The sequence below is a fragment of the Neomonachus schauinslandi genome, chromosome 2 (assembly GCF_002201575.2).
Source record: "Neomonachus schauinslandi chromosome 2, ASM220157v2, whole genome shotgun sequence".
Taxonomy (NCBI): Eukaryota; Metazoa; Chordata; class Mammalia; order Carnivora; family Phocidae; genus Neomonachus; species Neomonachus schauinslandi.
This window is the reverse complement of record NC_058404.1, coordinates 105,154,327-105,171,923: the sequence shown is the minus strand read 5'-3', so window position 1 is coordinate 105,171,923 and position 17,597 is coordinate 105,154,327. Positions and strand designations below refer to the sequence as shown.

The following is a 17,597-nucleotide window of genomic DNA, read 5'->3' as shown; positions in this document are numbered from 1 at the left end:
ATTCATGAGAGACAGAGAGAGAGAGAGAGAGAGAGGCAGAGGGAGAAACAGCCTCCCAAGGAGCAGGGAGCCCGATGCGGGACTCTATCCCAGGACCCTGAGATCATGACCTGAGCCGAAGGCAGACGCTTAACCATCTGAGCCACCCAGGCGCCCAAGAGTCACACTCTTAATGGACTATGCCACCCAGGCACCCCTCCCTTCTGCAATTCTAACTAATCCCAATGTCCATTATCTTTTTCTTCTTAGGTCTTTTTTTTTTTTCACTCTTGCAAATATATTTTAGGCTCTCTTTAGGATTCATGCATAAAATTCTAGGACTTTTCTCATCTGGGGAGTCAGAACAGTTCTATTTAAACCCTCATGCTTGCACTGCCCTAAAATGCAAATGATTTTACTTGTACCTTAAAATCTTCTACCTGCTTAGAAAAGTTGATTTGTTTGTAAATATTGATTCATCCTCTTTGTTTTGGCAAACATGGCTTGGTGTGCATATTGGTATGTGTATAGTGAGGGTGGTGGGGATAAGTCTATTTGTGTGAGTCCCTCACCACATGTAAGTGTTGTGAGAAGGTCTACATCTTGAGGCAAGATGAAAAATTTTGGTGAAGCTAACCAAATTTCCTGGTTATAGCAGTCTGATATAGAAATTGTTCATTAATTCAACATATATTTACCAAAGCATCTACTTGCCAGGAACTGTTTTTTGTCTAGGGATGTCTTCATGAACAAAACAGAATGAAACAATAACCCTTACTCTTACATGGAGCAAAATTCTAGTGGGAAGAAGCACATAAACAAAATAAATAAAACATTTAGTATGTTTAATAGACATAAGCCTAAAGGGAGAAATAAAACAGGGAACAGGATAGGGAATTTTGAGAGAGAGAGAGAGATACAGACAGACAGACACATAGACAATAGTCAAATAGTGATCATATGACATTTGAGTAAGGCCCGACGGAAAAGAAATAAAGAGTCATGCTGATATCTGGAGTACTGTGTTCCAGGCAGAAAGATCACAAGTGTAAAGGTCCTGAGGCATGAGTGTGTCTGGTGTGTTCAAAAATAGCAGATGGGGTGCCTGGGTGACTCAGTCGTTAAGCCTCTGCCTTCAGCTCAGGTCATGATCCCAGGGTCCTGGGATGGAACGCCACATTGGGCTCCCTGCTCTGCGGGAAGCCTGCTTCTCCCTCTCCTACTCCCCCTGCTTGTGTTCCCTCTCTCGCTGTGTCTCTCTCTGTCAAATAAATAAATAAAATCTTTAAAAATAAAAAAAAAAAATAGCAGAGGCCGGTGTGGCTAGATCCAGGTGAGAGGGAAAGAGCAGGAGGAGATGAAATCAGAGATTAAGGAGGGTGGGCCCGAGCAGATTTTACAGGGCCTTGTGGGTCAATGAAAGGACTTTGATTTTCCTTTTTTGAAATGAGAAGCCATGAGAGGATTTTAAACAGAGGACTAAGTGGCATAATCTGACTCAGGCTTTAACAGGGTAATTTTGGCTGCCATTTGAGAGTAGACGAGAGCAGCAAGGGTGGAACCAGGGAAATCAACTGGGAGACCGTAGCAATAATCCAGGCAAGATTATGCGGCTTTAGTTTAGGATGGTACCAGCGGAGGCATGGGAAATGGTTGCAGACTGGATGTATTTTAAAGTCAGTGCTGACAGATCAGGTGGAGTGTAAGGGACGGGGAAGAGTCAACAATGACTCTCAAGATTTTGAACTGAGCTCATGGGAAGCTGGAGAATGCCTGGTGCTTTCTTCCATTCATGTGCCTCTTCATAGCCCTCTGCTTTTTAGAAATTCTTATGAATGACTTAAAAGGCAAATGAAATGTCCTTGATTTCTGTTTGCCTCTGTTGGAATCTGCCTATGATAAAGTACATATTTGTGATGAATATTTACTGATCATGTGTTTAAGAGAGAAAGTTGTTGGAGGAGTTGAAATAACATTTGAAGGAGTTGAAATAACATCTGAAACAACATTTGTTGGAGACACTTCCACTACTATGACGTATTTAAGCAGGAATTCAGTTAAGAGAATGTTTTTGGCTTTCAAGGTTTATGGTATAAAATAGTTTGAACTTCAGAATATATCCTATTAAACTTCTTTGGCTTCTAGGGCTATTTGCATTGCTTTAGAATTCACCTCATTGTCCTATGTAAACCTCAGACTACACTTCCTTTTTAAATGTCAAGTGTTTCCTGCCAGTTAAATCGGTTACCCAGTTTAATAAGGAAGCTAATTAAGCTGCTTCACTAAGTGCTTTATGTGGATAAATCAGCATTGAACTGACATGAAAAGCTGGTGAAGGTAAGCTGAGAAAGGCCCTCAGCTCCTCCGAGCTGTTCAGCTGACTCGAGGGCAGAGCCCCATGTGTGTCTCACCTTCACAGAAGGGAGCGCATCTAAATGTGAGCTCCGCCCTATTCCCTGCCACCTACTCGTGCTTGTGACAAATGGCAAGATGGCAGTAGTAATTAACCCAAACTTAGTCAAAATTTAAATGATTCTTTCCAAAATTTCTAAGATCTCATTTCATTTAGCTTGCTTGGATTTGAATCTTTTTTTAAAAAAGGACTTTTTCTCAAAGCAATTTCATTACAAGTATGGTCCAATATTTGACTAAGAACTCTGGTGTGAAAGTGTGTGCGGCCAACTTCCCCACTCCAGTACTTACTAGCTTTCTACCCTTAGAGAGGTTCCTTTCTTCCTTTCTTTTTCTTTTTCTTTCTTTCTTTCTTTCTTTCTTTTTCTTTCTCTCCTTCTTTCTTTCTTTCTTTTGTCTCTTTCTTTCTTCTTTCTCTCTTTCTTCCTTCTTTCTTTCTTTCTTTCTTTCTTTCTTTCTTTCTTTCTTTCTTTCTTTCTTTCTTTCTCTTTCTTTCTTTCTTTCTTTCTTTCTTTCTTTCTTTCTTTCTTTCTTTCTTTCTTTCTTTCTGTTACTTACCATCTTTAAGTCTCACTGTCCTTGTCTTTGTCCTTGAAAATAGGGACAATAATAGACCCTACTTCATGGGCTTGTTTTGAGAATTATATGAAACCATTATATGAAATGCTCTATGCTCTATGTAAGGCAATTAGTAGCCACCACTTGGCACACGGTATGAGCTGTCAGTGTTGGCTATTATTAAAGGCAGAGGTAGGAAAATGCCTCCTTTGGGTTTCGCCTTTGGTGGGAACATATAACACCAGGTGATTCGTGAGTTCAGTTCTTTGCAGCCGTTGCTGCGGCCATTATATTGGACTGGCTGAAGATTAGCATGTACTTTCCTGCACTGAACACTTAAAGGACACATGACTCTAAATACACACAGACCGAATGTTCTACATGCAATATGAACTGTGCCATCTGCCAGATGACATGGCCCCAAGTCAGTTTGAATGATGTTTTTGTTGTTTTACTTTCAGTGTTTGTGTTTATGTGTATACATCTACTTAAGATCAAGATAGTATATCTGCATTAGCCTTACCTAACAAACTGAGGAAGAAGGATGCAGAAGACTTGAGAGAATGACCACCATAGATGTTATTTCTCCTTAGTTTGAAAATGAGGGATAGCAATAGGACAGTGAAGGTGTCTAAAGAGTGTGGAAGCAACTGGGAATATGTGAAGAAAAGGCATATAGAAGTGGAAGTAGGTGTATTTTATGTTATTAGGATCCCTGGGGTAAAAGTATGGGAGACAAAAGTTGGTTCAATGTAAGGAGGAAGTTCTCAACAGTTAAAGCCTAAGGATTGACCAAGATGCCCTGAAAACAAGTGAGCCCCCTTCTCTAGAGCAAGGCCTGAGTGAAGTATAAGGTTTCAACTCTTAAGACTATTTGAATTTCTTGAAATTAATCATTTTTATTTTTAGCCTATATTTCATTTTTAAAAGAAAAATGAGAGAAAGGCCTTAGTGTTCTGAAAATAGTAATGTTACATTACAGGATATTAAAGCGAAAGATACCCCAAGGCCCTCAGATATCAGAGATGCTGTACACTAAAGTCTGATTTCAGATGAAACTACAGACTCTACAAAGAACACAGCAGGGAGCCACTCCCGCTGGAACCCCCCAGTCAGGTCTAGGTTGTTAAAAGGTTATCAGAGGACGGCAAGGAGAGAGGATTTCTTGAGGAAGAATTCTGGATGCCATAGATCACGGGGTTTGGGTTTGGAGTAGGGTTCTACCCCCTCACCTCCACCCCTGTGAGAGAAGAGTTTCAAAGTAGCTTCTTAGAGGGGTACCTGGGTGGCTCAGTTGGTTCAGAGTCCAGCTCTCGATATTGGCTCAGGTCATGATCTCAGAGTCGTGAGATCGAGCCCCGTGTCGGGCTGTGTCCTAGGCATGGAGTCTGCTTGAGATTCTCTCTCTCCCTCTGCCCCTCCCCCTGCTTGCACTCTCTCTGTGTCTCAAAAAAAAAAAAATTTTTTTTTTTTTTAAATAGCTTCTTAGAGAGCTTGATATGAGATGTCTGCATGAGGAAGGACAGGAAGGCAGAGTGGATTGGGGTCTGACACTCTCCCAAAAAATCTGGACGGTGAGACATGGGCTGACAAATTGTTTTGGCAAAGAGCCAGGAAATCTGCTGCTGTCATCCCAAAGGCAAATGATGTGTGTTCCCCATGGACCACAGCAGGCCAGGAGAAAAGGAGAGCTGGATGGGGTTGTCTTGAGGCCTCTTCAAATAGACCGTCTCATAGCTTCAGCTTCCTTGGGGGTGCAGAATGAGTCACAAGTTACCCGTGAGAATAGGGATGACTTGGCATGAATTGAGGACTACAAGAAAAATGTCGCCAGTGATAGGAATCTTCAAAGATCCCGTGAAAGTTTCCTTGTCTGGGCCTACCTAGCTCTGAGAGTGAAAAGCCAGAATATGATGTTACCAAATCAAGTAAAAATTCCCCGCTGCTCTTTGTCTCTTCCCCATCCTTGTCCCTTAAGCCCAGGAAGCCCGAAGGCCCAGTTAGCAAGCTGAGGGAAGAGAGGAAAGAAAGTATAAAGAAGCCAACCACAGTGCCTTCCCTGAAGGAAGTGGATCTTTCTGAAACAGGACCCAGGGAGAAGAGACTTAACTCTTGAGACTGGAGTTTGTTACTGCAAGGGATGGAATATTCTATTTTGAAATAAACTAGTTTGGGTAACTTAAAGTGACCACAGGACTATTCCTAAAAGAAAGCAGAGTGCCACAGGACCTACTAAGTTTTCATCTAGTGACAGTGGAAAAACTTCTTTCATTAAAAAAATGAAAGGGTGGCAGGAGACAAAAAGAAAAAAAGCAATTTGATGACACATCATATGTAATGCTAATTTAACATACTGGTTACAGTTAAGTGCTCACAAATCAAAAATTTAAATTCTTTAGATACTAATACAACCCATGGTGGAAACAAGAACCAAGGATCTAACCCATAATATGCTAGGATTCTACCATCAGACATTCAAACTCCAAAATAGAGGAAACACCTCTGTTATTTTCAGATCCCTTTGGTCATTTCTGGCTCAGGGTATATCATGTGGCTTCCTTTAGCCGGCCAAGCAGAGAACAGCCTGAGCCTTGGGACGGAGACTGACAGAAGGAAATAGCACCGAAGAACAAGATGTGAAAATTGCTTTGGGGAAATACGTTTAAATTAGGGGTTTGGGTGCAGGCAGGGACCAGAAGCCTGTAATATTTTGGGCACAAACAGAAACAACGTACCTAAAGAACTATTTATTTATATCACATTTGCATCTCTCATCTCTGACAGTTTGTAAGTTTATGTACTATTGTTAGCACTTAAAGGAAAATGAGGGCACGTTTGGCAGTCTGAGGAATCTGTAGGAGAGCAGTAGTCATTTTGTTCATTGAGGTAATTGCTCTCTCTTCCTTCACAGCCAGTACTGCTACTATATTTGGCCTCTTTGTTATTCTACAGGAGATTTTTTTTAACTTTGATGCTATTTAAAATTTTTCCTCAAAAATTTTTTTTCCTCAGAGAGCCTTACTCTTTCAATATCATACTTCAGAATTCTACTTTTTACTCACATATTCAACTGATTAACATTTATGCCTTAGCTAGTCTAGCTAGTCTATCTAGTTGAAAGACTTTATCATATTGAATGTTACTATTTCTCACAGTTTAGAAAATTCCCTATTGATCCTGTCAAGATAGGTAGAGTCTCTAAAGTGACCTTCCATGATTGACTAACCTGCCCCTGCAAAGCTAACAACAGTACTGTGTTACATGTTTCTTGAGGGCAAGGACTTCATTTAAATCATCTTTGTATTTCCAGACTCCGATGAGTGGGCCTGGGAAGTATTAGGTGTTCAATAAAATTTTTGTTAAATGAGTGAAACCAATGCATAAATAATGTGAAATGGAAATCAAGTCCAAAATGGTAACTAAAATTAGGCTTTTCTCCCCTCCCTGATTATATAGTCCAGAGAACTTATTATTAGGTCTAGATTAGGATAAAGAGATTGATGAAAACAACATTTGTTAGGACTCAACCATTATTACTGAAATTTTAATGATAAAAAAGAGAGAGGCAAGATTCAGTATATTGACCCCCTAATTCTTGATATGCAAGCCAAGAATGGACCACCTACCTTCTTTTTGTGTCTAATGGAAAACCAAAAACAAACCATTTGAATCTAAGATAGTTTGTCAAATCCAGGTGTTGGTATTCACTTTAAATTTAAGGCCTTGGTTAAGAAAGAAAAGCTGTTGGAACCGTTTATGAAATTTGGATGCATTTTTAAGCATGGCCATGCTTTTTGTTCCAGAAACACACAATGTTATAATACTTTCAAAGTTGACTCATTTCCCCTAGGTGTAAATTTGCTACTTTTTGCCAGAAGTTTGTCTAAGAGAGGTTCATGCAGACAGGAACGTGCGAGGACGTAATGTAGATAACTAGTCTTCAGGGTTCCTGGAAATAGAGAAGGGGCAAGAGGAGAGAGAATACAAGAGCTTTCAGTAAATTATATTTCTGCATACTGACAAACCAAACATTTCACATACACAGGGGAATGTTGCAGGGACACAAAATCTCAAAAAAGTAAGGAATGTAATACACACTAAAAAAAAAGCAAATCTCAGATGAAACAAGGGGCAGGAGTGTTTGTCTGAGACATGGGTAATATCCCATGCTTAGGAAATGAAGATCCACACGGTCTTCAGCGATGTAAAATAGATTTTGAGAAGAATAAGTCCATCCACTCCTTCAGATCAGCAACATTAAATACACCTAAGTAGCTCTTGGATTTTTTTATTTTTTTAAATTATTTATTTATTTATTTATTTTTTGCTATATTCAGTGGCCCAAAATAAGATAACAGATTGGAAGTCACTTGGGAAAAGTAAAAAGCCCAGTAGCTCATGGTCTGTTTCTGGGATAGTCAATATGTTTTGTTTATTTTGTACCGGGAAAACAGGACCTGAATGAGCGTGGGCTGTATATATAGATATGAATATGTGGAGGGCAGATAAGTAAGGGCAGCTCCCAGTGATAAGAGTCACAGCGGTGGTGGTTGTGCCCAAGAGAGATGGTAGTGATTGGGGCTATGGGTTCAGAGATGGAGAGCAATAAAAGTCCTAAGTGAGGACCAAGTCCCAGGCCAGAGCTAATAATACACCAGGCAGAGGCAGCCTGTCTTGGCTTTAGGACTAAGTATTTTGGGGGTTTGATTTTCACAGTGCTCAGTAATGTTGCCAAGATTACTCTGGAATAACAGTCAATCAGCACAAACCAAAATGAATGAGATATACTAACATTTTCATTGTTTCTAGCAGATTGGACACTCCCTTTCTCTTCCTGGAAGACCAGTCCCACCCACCATCTCCACAACATCTCCTTGGGTATTCCAGCCTGCTTATAACTACTCTAGCAAACCAACTGATGAGCTAGAGAAGGCAAACAAGAGACTAACTCCTTGGGAAGCAGCAGCGAAGTCTCCTCTTGGTCTAGTGGATGATGCCTTTAAACCCAGAAACATCCAGGAATCCATTGTGGCAAATGTGGTCTCAGCAGCTAGGAGGAAGGTGCTTCCAGGGCACTCAGAGGATTGGAACGAGGGACTGTCCTATGTTCCTCAAGCCCAGAAGGTGAATGTGAGTGCATTTGCAAGGCAAGAGTATAATGTTGCATCTTTACCTAATAATAATATGTCCACCAACTCCCAATATGGTTCACAGTTGCCATATGCATATTATAGGCAGCCTTCCAGAAATGATTCTGCAATAATGTCCATGGAAACTAGGTCTGATTACTGTCTTTCAATAGCTGATTGCAACTACAACCCACACCCAAGGGGATGGAGGCACCAAACATGAATGTTAGAAAAACTGATCTTGTGCCATCTACAATAGTAATTTTTAAAATATTCCTTTGTAGGGTGTTTCACTTTTCCGGTAGATTTGGATTCACTTTTGGTCTTGGCTTGTTCTCAGAAGTCATTTATTTGAGTTTGTGTGTGTGTATACGTATGCACATGTGAGTGATCTCTTCCTTGTCTGCTCATGATAGAGAATTTCTTTGAGGAAAAAATTCACTTTCTGCATTGATGTGCTGACACTTATATCTAATTCATAATCTTAATTCAATTTATTCCATTAATATGAGGTAGTCTAGGCAACTAAACGCTGCTCATTTAAAGTGAAATTAAGTATTTTCTTCTAAGTGTCTTAGTCTAGGAAGGAATTAACGAAATATGATGCACTAATTGTCATTAGCAGTAACAGCAAGGAACATAACGTGGGAGAAATTTTCAATGAGAGCATGCCATTGAATGATAATTATATAAAAAAAGATTTCCTTGATGTTGTTTTAAACATTTCTCTGAAACACTATCAAAAGTCCAGTGAAATTCAGTTTTTTAGAATTGAAATATAAGTGTTCTCAGAAAAAAAGAAATATTTGATGGAAAGATAATTATACAATTCAGAAGGACTTTTGAGGCAAATTGTGTAATGTATGGGTAATAGAAAGATTTAGGTATAGAATTTATTTTTAATCTATTTAAAGCCAGCAGCCTGAGACAGGAATAGATTCTGGGCTCAGGTATCCTCATTTGTCAAATGAGAAGATCAGATTATTTAATCTCTTATATCCTGCTCTGATATTCTGAGATTCTCTCATTGGTAGAATGGCCTTTGGTGCATTATTCATTTTTGTTGCTCATCATATAAATGCAGGATTAATTTAGGAGGGGGTTAGGTCATCAGTATAATTAAAGGTCCAAAAGGAATTGTTGGGAGACAGGTTTTGTGCTATGTGTTATGTGGAGGGAGGGTTGATGTGAAGAAAAATAAAATTGTTAATGGATTTAAGGAAGTGGTAGATGGATGTGTCTGTTATTATGCAATTGTAGGTCATGACCATTTATTTAGTTACAGAAAACAAAGCCAACATTAGGATGTTCAAAGGAAGCTGAACAGCTGCTTGGTCAATTTCATGACCCATGCCTTGTTAGCACGACCATGAGACAATCAGACACCTGCTTTTTACTGCCATACCCACAAAGTATTCAGTACAAGGAAATTCAAAGTATTTAACATCATAAACAAGAATTGAGAGCATTTTAAAATAAAAAAATATTCTGAGTATTAAAATTTTTCTTAGATTTTTTAATGTGATTATTTGGCTTTGTTTTACTCTTTAAGTCTTGAATTTATCATTATAATGGTGTCTTTCACAGAATAAAACTTAAAAAAGAAAAAAAGAAACTCCAGGGCCTAAGTGATCCCTTATCTTGGAAGTAGAAGATTAAAAATCTGAAGAAATTATATGTTCTTTTATTGATGGACCCAACCAGATACTAATTTGTTTAGTTATAAAGAAAAGATAAATACTTCTAAAGTTATATTGTTAAATTCCCTTAAATTTATGTACTGTTAATTCTCTCAAATTATAAAATATAATTATTGACTCCAAAGACTTTCTACGGAATCTTAAAAAATAATGCCTGGTATATTGATCAGTATGTCAGCAAATTCTTAGGAATCCCCTACAAAAAGTCTTATTTGCTTCAAATTTTATTATATTGGCTGAATCACTCTAGATGTCAGTGTCTTAAGATAAAGGTCACTTAGCAGAAAAGACTGCCTGGCAAGATCAGATCCTATTTGATTGCTTTCTTTTATAAATGCTAGAAGTGTTTTCCATTATTCCTAGGATTTAATATACTCCAACTCCAGAAATTGGTATATATTAGATTATTCACTAAAACTTTCACTGGACTCAAAATAAGAAAAGCAGACATTGTAAACTTAAATATTATTATAATAAAATAGCCATCTCCCTCTTTGAATGTACTAGATCAAAATTATCATTTGTGTGACATTATCTGAATTTATTCTAGACATCAAGAGAAAGACGATACATGGCAGGAAAGTTGTACATTTTTCACTCACAAAGAAATGAACATCTCATAGTTTTATTAGAAATTGATGTTTCAAGAAGTCATTTGTAGATATAATTCTGAAAAGCAGAAGTGCCAATGTCAAATCATTACAAAACATATTGTAGATATTGAATCTCCAGTTTATTTAAAAATGAGTAAAGTTAGATTGCTTATATTCAAGCTAATGTTTGAGACAGGAGACCTGCCACACTGAGATCTGATTCTTATGGGTAAGAATACCTTATATCTGTAAGATCAAAACAGCATTTTTAGAAGAGCCACTGCTTGTAAATATATGCCACATTTGTGAAGATATTTTTCTACTAGTAGTAATCATATAGGTAGACAGAGTTCCTATTTTACCATGGATTAAAAAGCATGTCCTAAAATGTTACAGTATGCCAGTCCTAGGGACACTAATTTGTCACCTTTCTGCCAAATTGAGTTTAAATATCACATCATTGCATGTGTGTGAAGTGTCCGCTATTAAAATGACTTAGATTTTGTCTAGTATTTTGAGTTTTATAAATGCATGGGTTCTAGTCCATTTATTTCTGAATATGTTTCTTTTATGTTTTGGCACCATCACTCACACTGAAAAGGGCCACCCTATTAGGGCTCAAGCATATATATGTATTAATGAATTGAAACTTTGGATAAACGATTGTATCAGATGGCTTTGTTTGGCTTTGTTTTACTCTTTAAGTCTTGAATTTATCATTATAATGATAAATTATGTGAATTTAGAGAGGAATTGTAGAAATGTTTAGAGAGAAAGTAGATTTTCACATTTGATTTCTGTTCAAAGTAGAAGTGTCTACATTGTCCACAATTTTCTATTAAAAATGACTATGTTCTCCTGCTAGTTAGACTGACATTTCTGACTGTTTATCCCAAAAGACTGTATTTGAAAGATCCATACTGAAAATCAAAATTGTATTAGTAATAAAAAGTAACTTGAAAATCAACTTAAAGAGTGTTTTCATTTTTCCTTATATTATTTTGAATTAGTTTTCACCCCAAAGAACTGGGATTTGATTTACTCCAAATCCAGAAGTTGATATATATTATATACATTATATTCTTAATTATATTATATACATTACATTGTTAATCTTATCTACTGCATAGTTTTGAATTTTAGTTTCTATATTATTAGTTTCCAGAACATCAAAAGAATTTCATGCTGATTGGCACCATTTTAACTGTAACACTTAAAAACTTTAGAAAAAACTAAAAATAGGATCAATTTGACATATAAGTTAAGTCGTTTGGGGTCCAAACATAAATTAGTATTATTCTTTATTAACTCTTTCCTTCACAGTATATTGAAAAGAAATATATAAGAATATGTATATATATATATATATATATATATATATATATATATACACACACACACACACACATATATGAATAGCCAATGGTAATATGACTTGATAACATGTTGGTTGTATTTCTGAAGCTGCTGGGGAGAATCTATCATGTTTCACATTCCAAAATGACTTTGGCTCTTCCTACATGATATTAAACTATCAGCAGGAACGCGCGAGCTCCCTGTCCTCAAAAATGAGGACTCTTTTAAAGATTAAAATGACCTAAGAGTAGTAACACTATACTGTCTTAAGATGCTAATGCCATAGTGAATACCCTTTTCTCTGAAGAATTCCTAGTGCTTAGTAGACTATAAATTTTAAAAATATACTTAGAAGTAGGTAATGTCATTTCCACATGGAGCTGACAGCCTGAGGCAAGGGGAGTTCAATTCCCTGGCTCCTCATTGGGAAGAACACAACAGAGCTGCTTCAAAACTAGCCAGTTTCTCCGGGTCTACTTACTACCAAAAGTATTTAGTACAAACTACTCCCTTTTCCTCAGAGCTTCTGGAAAACAGCACAATTTATGACTTCTCAAATTTAATAGGACAGTATTTTCCATGAGGGGACATTTCATTATTTATAGCCTTATAAAATGTGACAGTTTATATTCCTAGGAAGGATCTGGCAATCTCTCTATAAAAATTAAGTAATTATAAAAAAGGCATTTAAAGAGGAAATGCCTCCAATGAACCTTGCTGTGGTATTTTTTTTATCTCTAAAGTTGTAGTGAAGATTTGCTATATTGTAACTTCTTTCTCCATGACTTTTCTGTCACCAGGTCATGAATTTTCTCTACTCCCATCTTCCCCAAGAGGAAAAAGCTTCATTCACCTCTTCAAAGATTTTAAGATTTATATTTCTTTTTCTTATGTCAAGTTTTTATTTAAATTCTAGTTAGTGAATATATATGGTAAAATTCCTTTCATGTGTAGAATTTAGTGATTCATCACTTACATATAACATCCAGTGCTCATCACATCACGGTTTATATTTCTTACCTGAGAGTCTGAAAAAGCTTTATAAAGCATGACTGCCTTACCATGATGATTTGAATATGTGTGAGGTTTGCCCTAAATTACCAAATAAATTATAATGGAGTATGTTGTAAGGACCAAGGGCAGGCCATCCCCATGATGAGCCACTTTGGCATGAAGATTATTTTGAGTTAAAAGCAAACAAAACCCAGCAGATTCAGGAAAAGCTCTTTACCTCCTCCTCAACTGCCCAAAAAGAATTTAGGTAAAGAACCCACTCCAGGAAGAGATTGATCACCACAGTTAACTACATTATACTATGAATGGGTGGGTAAACAAGGAGGAATTTAGCAAAATCTGTTTATTAAAACTCCTATGGGGGCGCCTGGGTGGCTCAGTTGGTTAAGCGACTGCCTTCGGCTCAGGTCATGATCCTGGAGTCCCGGGATCGAGTCCCGGGATCGAGTCCCGCATCGGGCTCCCTGCTCGGCGGGGAGTCTGCTTCTCCCTCTGACCCTCCCCCCTCTCATGCTCTATTTCATTCTCTCTCTCAAATAAATAAATAAAAATCTTTATAAAAATTAAAAAATAAATAAATAAATAAATAAAACTCCTATGTCCCATTGTTTCTGTATGTCCCAGTGAACATTTATTTACCAAACATTTACTCTTTTTCATCTTCCTGTGAATATCATTCCTTCCTTTTGAAGTCCCAAACCCCTACCCCCATCTCCTAAGGTCAGAATGACAAAATACTTCATTTTACCTGTCTCTGGAATTTCATGCCTGTGTGAATTTCTCTCATGTATGAAATTAAATTTGATTTTCTCCTGCTAATAGGTCTCATGTCATTTTGATTCTTAGTCCAACTAGAAGGACTTTGAAGGGCAGAGAAAATTTCTTCCTCCCTGACAATGTAGACAAAGGCAAAATCTTATCTAAGCTCAAAGTGCCTTTGAAGAACCCTGTCTACACACTATGAACATTTAGAGGTAGAGATAGGATTCTCCTTAGCCTTTCTTCAACACTGCCTTTTCTAGAAAAAATTATTTATTTATACAATTGAGCTATAGGTGTATTCTTCAGGGATATTTCCTCAACAAGGTATAGTGCATGTGTTGGAAAGTAAAAAGCCATCCTTAAACTAGGGAAGGGACACTGCACTGCCCCTATTCCCACTTCTATGAAGCAACCATTTTCAAAGCAGTGTAAAAAACCAAACCAGGGGTGCCTGAGTGGCTCAGATGGTTAAGCTTCTGCCTTCAGTTCAGGTCATGATCCCAAGGTCCTGACACTGAGCCCTGCGTTGGGTTCCCTGCTTAGCGCAGAGCCTGCTTCTCCCTCTCCCTCTGCCATTCCTTCCACTTGTGCTCTCTGGCTCTATCTCTCTGTCAAATAAATAAATAAAATCTAAAAAAAAAAAAAAAAAAAAAATGAAAAGAAAGAAAGAAAAAGAAAACCAAACCAGAAGTCAGCAGAAGCTTTGCAGCTCCTGGGGTTAATCCCTGACCTATCAGGACTAACCTCTTTCAAGAGATTGGCTTGGTTGTTTTGCCTGTTGATCTGCATGATATTCATACCACAGCTTTCTGCCAGACTAGTACATAGGACAGGGAAGAATAATATTTTAAAAATAAATAAATAAAGGGGAGAGGGTTGCATATTTTCCCATAACTTGGTATTATTTGGGCCCTTATGCCATTTAAATGTCTCTTTGTCCTTGAATTCAGATGATCTCTCTCTGATTTCTTTTTTTTTTTTTGTCTCTCTCTGATTTCTATCTACAATAACTACAGCTCTGATCATTAGCAATACAAAATGCCTATAATTTATTGAAGTTGATAATTACTAGCGGGCTGAGAAGAGGAAAAAGAACCCTGATTTTGTGATAAAACAGCCAAACTTCAATGTTCAGCTAAGCCAAGCCCCATGTCCAGCATGAATTTGAAAAAGAAAATAACCAAAAAAGAGGGCAGAGGTTTCATGTCTCATAGTGTTCTCCAGTGGTGGTGTCTGAAAATCATTTCTTGTGGAGACTCAACTGGTTCTTCCACAATATGCTTGATTAAGCAAAGTATCTGGGTTTCTCATTTGTATAAAAGGGAAGACATTGAGAAAGAAATAAGAATTTACTGTTCCAGGTCTAAAATGCTATCATGTAGAAAAAAATCAGAGGTAGGAATAAATTCTAAATATATTTTACTTGAGGAACTTTCAAAAGAATTTGTTACACATTTTTATTTCACCATTACCCTGCTATAAAATTATTCTTAAAACAAAGCACATCAAAAGAGGTCCATTCCAAGATCAAAAAAAAGGGGGGGTATGTGTGTGAATTTTAGCCATAAGTATGAAACAAATATCTTTACTACCATGAAGACATTGACATTTATGGCACAGATATTTCCATTAAACATGTGCAATGCATTCATTTTAAGAAATCTCCCTTTAGGGGGCACCTTAGTGGCTCACTCTGTTAAGCATCATCTGACTCTGGCTCAGGTCATGGCCTTGGGGTCCTGGGATCAAGCCTGGTGACTATCAGGCTCCCCACTCAGTGGGGAGTCTGCTTGTCCTTCTCCCTCTTCCTCTGCCCCTCCCCCTGCTCATGCTCTCTCCCTCCCTCTCTCTCTCTCTCTCTCTCAAATAAATAAATAAAATCTTAAAAGAAAGAGAGAGAGAGAAATCTCCCTTTAGGGGAGATCACCCATTTCCCCTTAGTTATTATTATTTAAAGTTAACAATAACAACATTGGGGCTTTCATGAAGACATAAGAATTAAAGTCAGCAGGTAATGCTTGTTCTGATTTTTAATTTCTCTGACAAGGCAAAACATTAAATTTTATCAGCGTGAGCAGCCAGTAGGTTTAATTAACATTAAATGACATTTCTGTTGCTGCCTTGGACTTTTTTCTTGGCACAATGAGTATATCTAGAATTGGATTTAAAGTGGCAGCAAACTCAAATCCTCTCCCCAAGTGGAGAGCTAATGTAAATAGGCTCACCACAGTCTATGGCTATAGACTCTTTGCAGTTTAAGAATAAAGTCCTAGAATGGAGACTGGTATGCCCCAATCGGTAGACCCTTAGTAATTCTTCTAGAATGTATTACTTTTGACGGGCATATAAAGCCCTTCTATTGGCAGCTCCAGAAACTACTGTTAAGGGGAGATGGATTCATTCATTTATCAAACAATCAGCAATCCTTTTTCCTTTATCACTGTGCCATACCCAGTGTTTGATGTGGGATATATTAGTGAATAAAACGTGGCCTCTGTTGCCAAGGAGCTGATAGTTCTAAGAGGGTGAATGGTATAAGGGACAAGAACAATGATAAGATTATACAGAGTATTTTGAGACGAGCAAAAATAATTCAACCTTAAGTATGGGAGGGTCCTCACAGAAGGCTTTCTGGAAGAATTTATGGCAGAGTTGAATCTTAAGACTGAGTAGGAGTAACTGGTAGAGGTGAGTACAACCAAGAGCGAGGCCATTCCAGACACCGGGGTGTACTCCAGGCAGTTCTGTGTTATCCCTGGATAATAAGGTGAGAATCAGAAAGCAGTGGGTTTTATCCTACCAGGAAGGTTAAACTTTTTTTTTTGGTAAAAGGCCACTTAGTAAATACTTTGGGCTACAGAACCATGTGACTTCAACTCAACTCTGCAAAAGCAGCTGTGGCTAATATGAAATGAATGAGGGTGGCTTAATAAAACGTTATTTATGGACATTGTCATTGGACGTTCCTATAATTTTCACAAGTCATGAAATAGTCTTCAAAATTTTTTTCAAGTAGTTAAAAATGGAAAAACTATTTGTAATTCACTGTACAAAAATTGGTGTCAGGCCAAATTTAGCCCCTTGGCTGTAGTTTGCCGATTCCTGCCGTAGGGCAACAATGGGGCACTATTAAAGGATTTTAAACAAGGAATTGGCATGATCCAGCCTTCTTGGTAGGAAGTTTATTCTGGCAGCACTGGGGAAGATAGAGTTGAGAGGGCAGGACAAGGGGAAGGGAGGACACAGAGCTGTCTAATCTTCCTGTGTGAAAAGGCAGGCATGGTTCGCCTGCTAGAACACTCTGTAATAAATCATCAACCTTAAACTACTCCAAAGTGTCCCTTCCCTTCCTTATTACTACTTGCCCCTCTCTTTGTCACTGTGCCTCCTCCTCCCATCCCCATCCCAAGCACACACTGTGGCTGCCAGCTGGCCTCCTCCTTCAAATTCTCCCAACAGAACAGATAAGAGGGAACTGTGTCGAAAAAGTCACTCCCAGAGGCACCTGGGTGGCTCCGTCATTAAGCGTCTGCCTTCGGCTCAGGTCATGATCCCAGGGTCCTGGGATCAAGCTCCACATTGGGCTCCCTGCTCAGCGGGAAGCCTGCTTCTCCCTCTCCCACTCCCCCTGCTTGTATTCCTTCTCTCACTTTATCTCTTTCTGTCAAATAAATAAATAAAATCTTAAAAAAAAGAAAGAAAAGAAAAAGTCACTCCAGCAACTCACTTCCCTAATTTCTGGGAAGACAGTGGTGGCTGAGTGAGTGCTAGGATGACCCAACCTTCCTGCAAGCCACCAATATGTGTTACAGATGTGGTCACAATCTTTGCAAAAGTTATTTTCTTGTTGACAAGAATAGCAGTCTTTTTTCTTTTAATTTGCATTTGACAGATAAAGTGATGCCATCTCAGAAAACTGAAATGATTAGCTTCTTTTCCTGTACCATAATTGAAGACTTTATCCTTTGCTAAATAATCTGAATTTCAAAGCATTTAAAATTAGACATGTCACAAAAAGGCCTTGAAACAAAAAATTATTTTCAAGAGATTAAAAACTAAAATAGGAATATCTTAGGAAAGTTTTCAAAATTCAC

General features: G+C 37.9%; 1 protein-coding gene across 1 annotated transcript in view; it reads left to right on the top strand.

Moving 5' to 3' along the window:
- Window positions 1–8,301, top strand: part of SYNPO2 (synaptopodin 2) — a 158,264-nt gene extending 149,963 nt beyond the window's left edge. Inside the window, exon 5 of the mRNA XM_021684462.1 lies at window positions 7,759–8,301. Within this exon, the coding sequence (XP_021540137.1) occupies window positions 7,759–8,301 (543 nt within the window). The remainder of the gene's footprint in view (window positions 1–7,758) is intronic.
- Window positions 8,302–17,597: the final 9,296 nt, after the last annotated feature.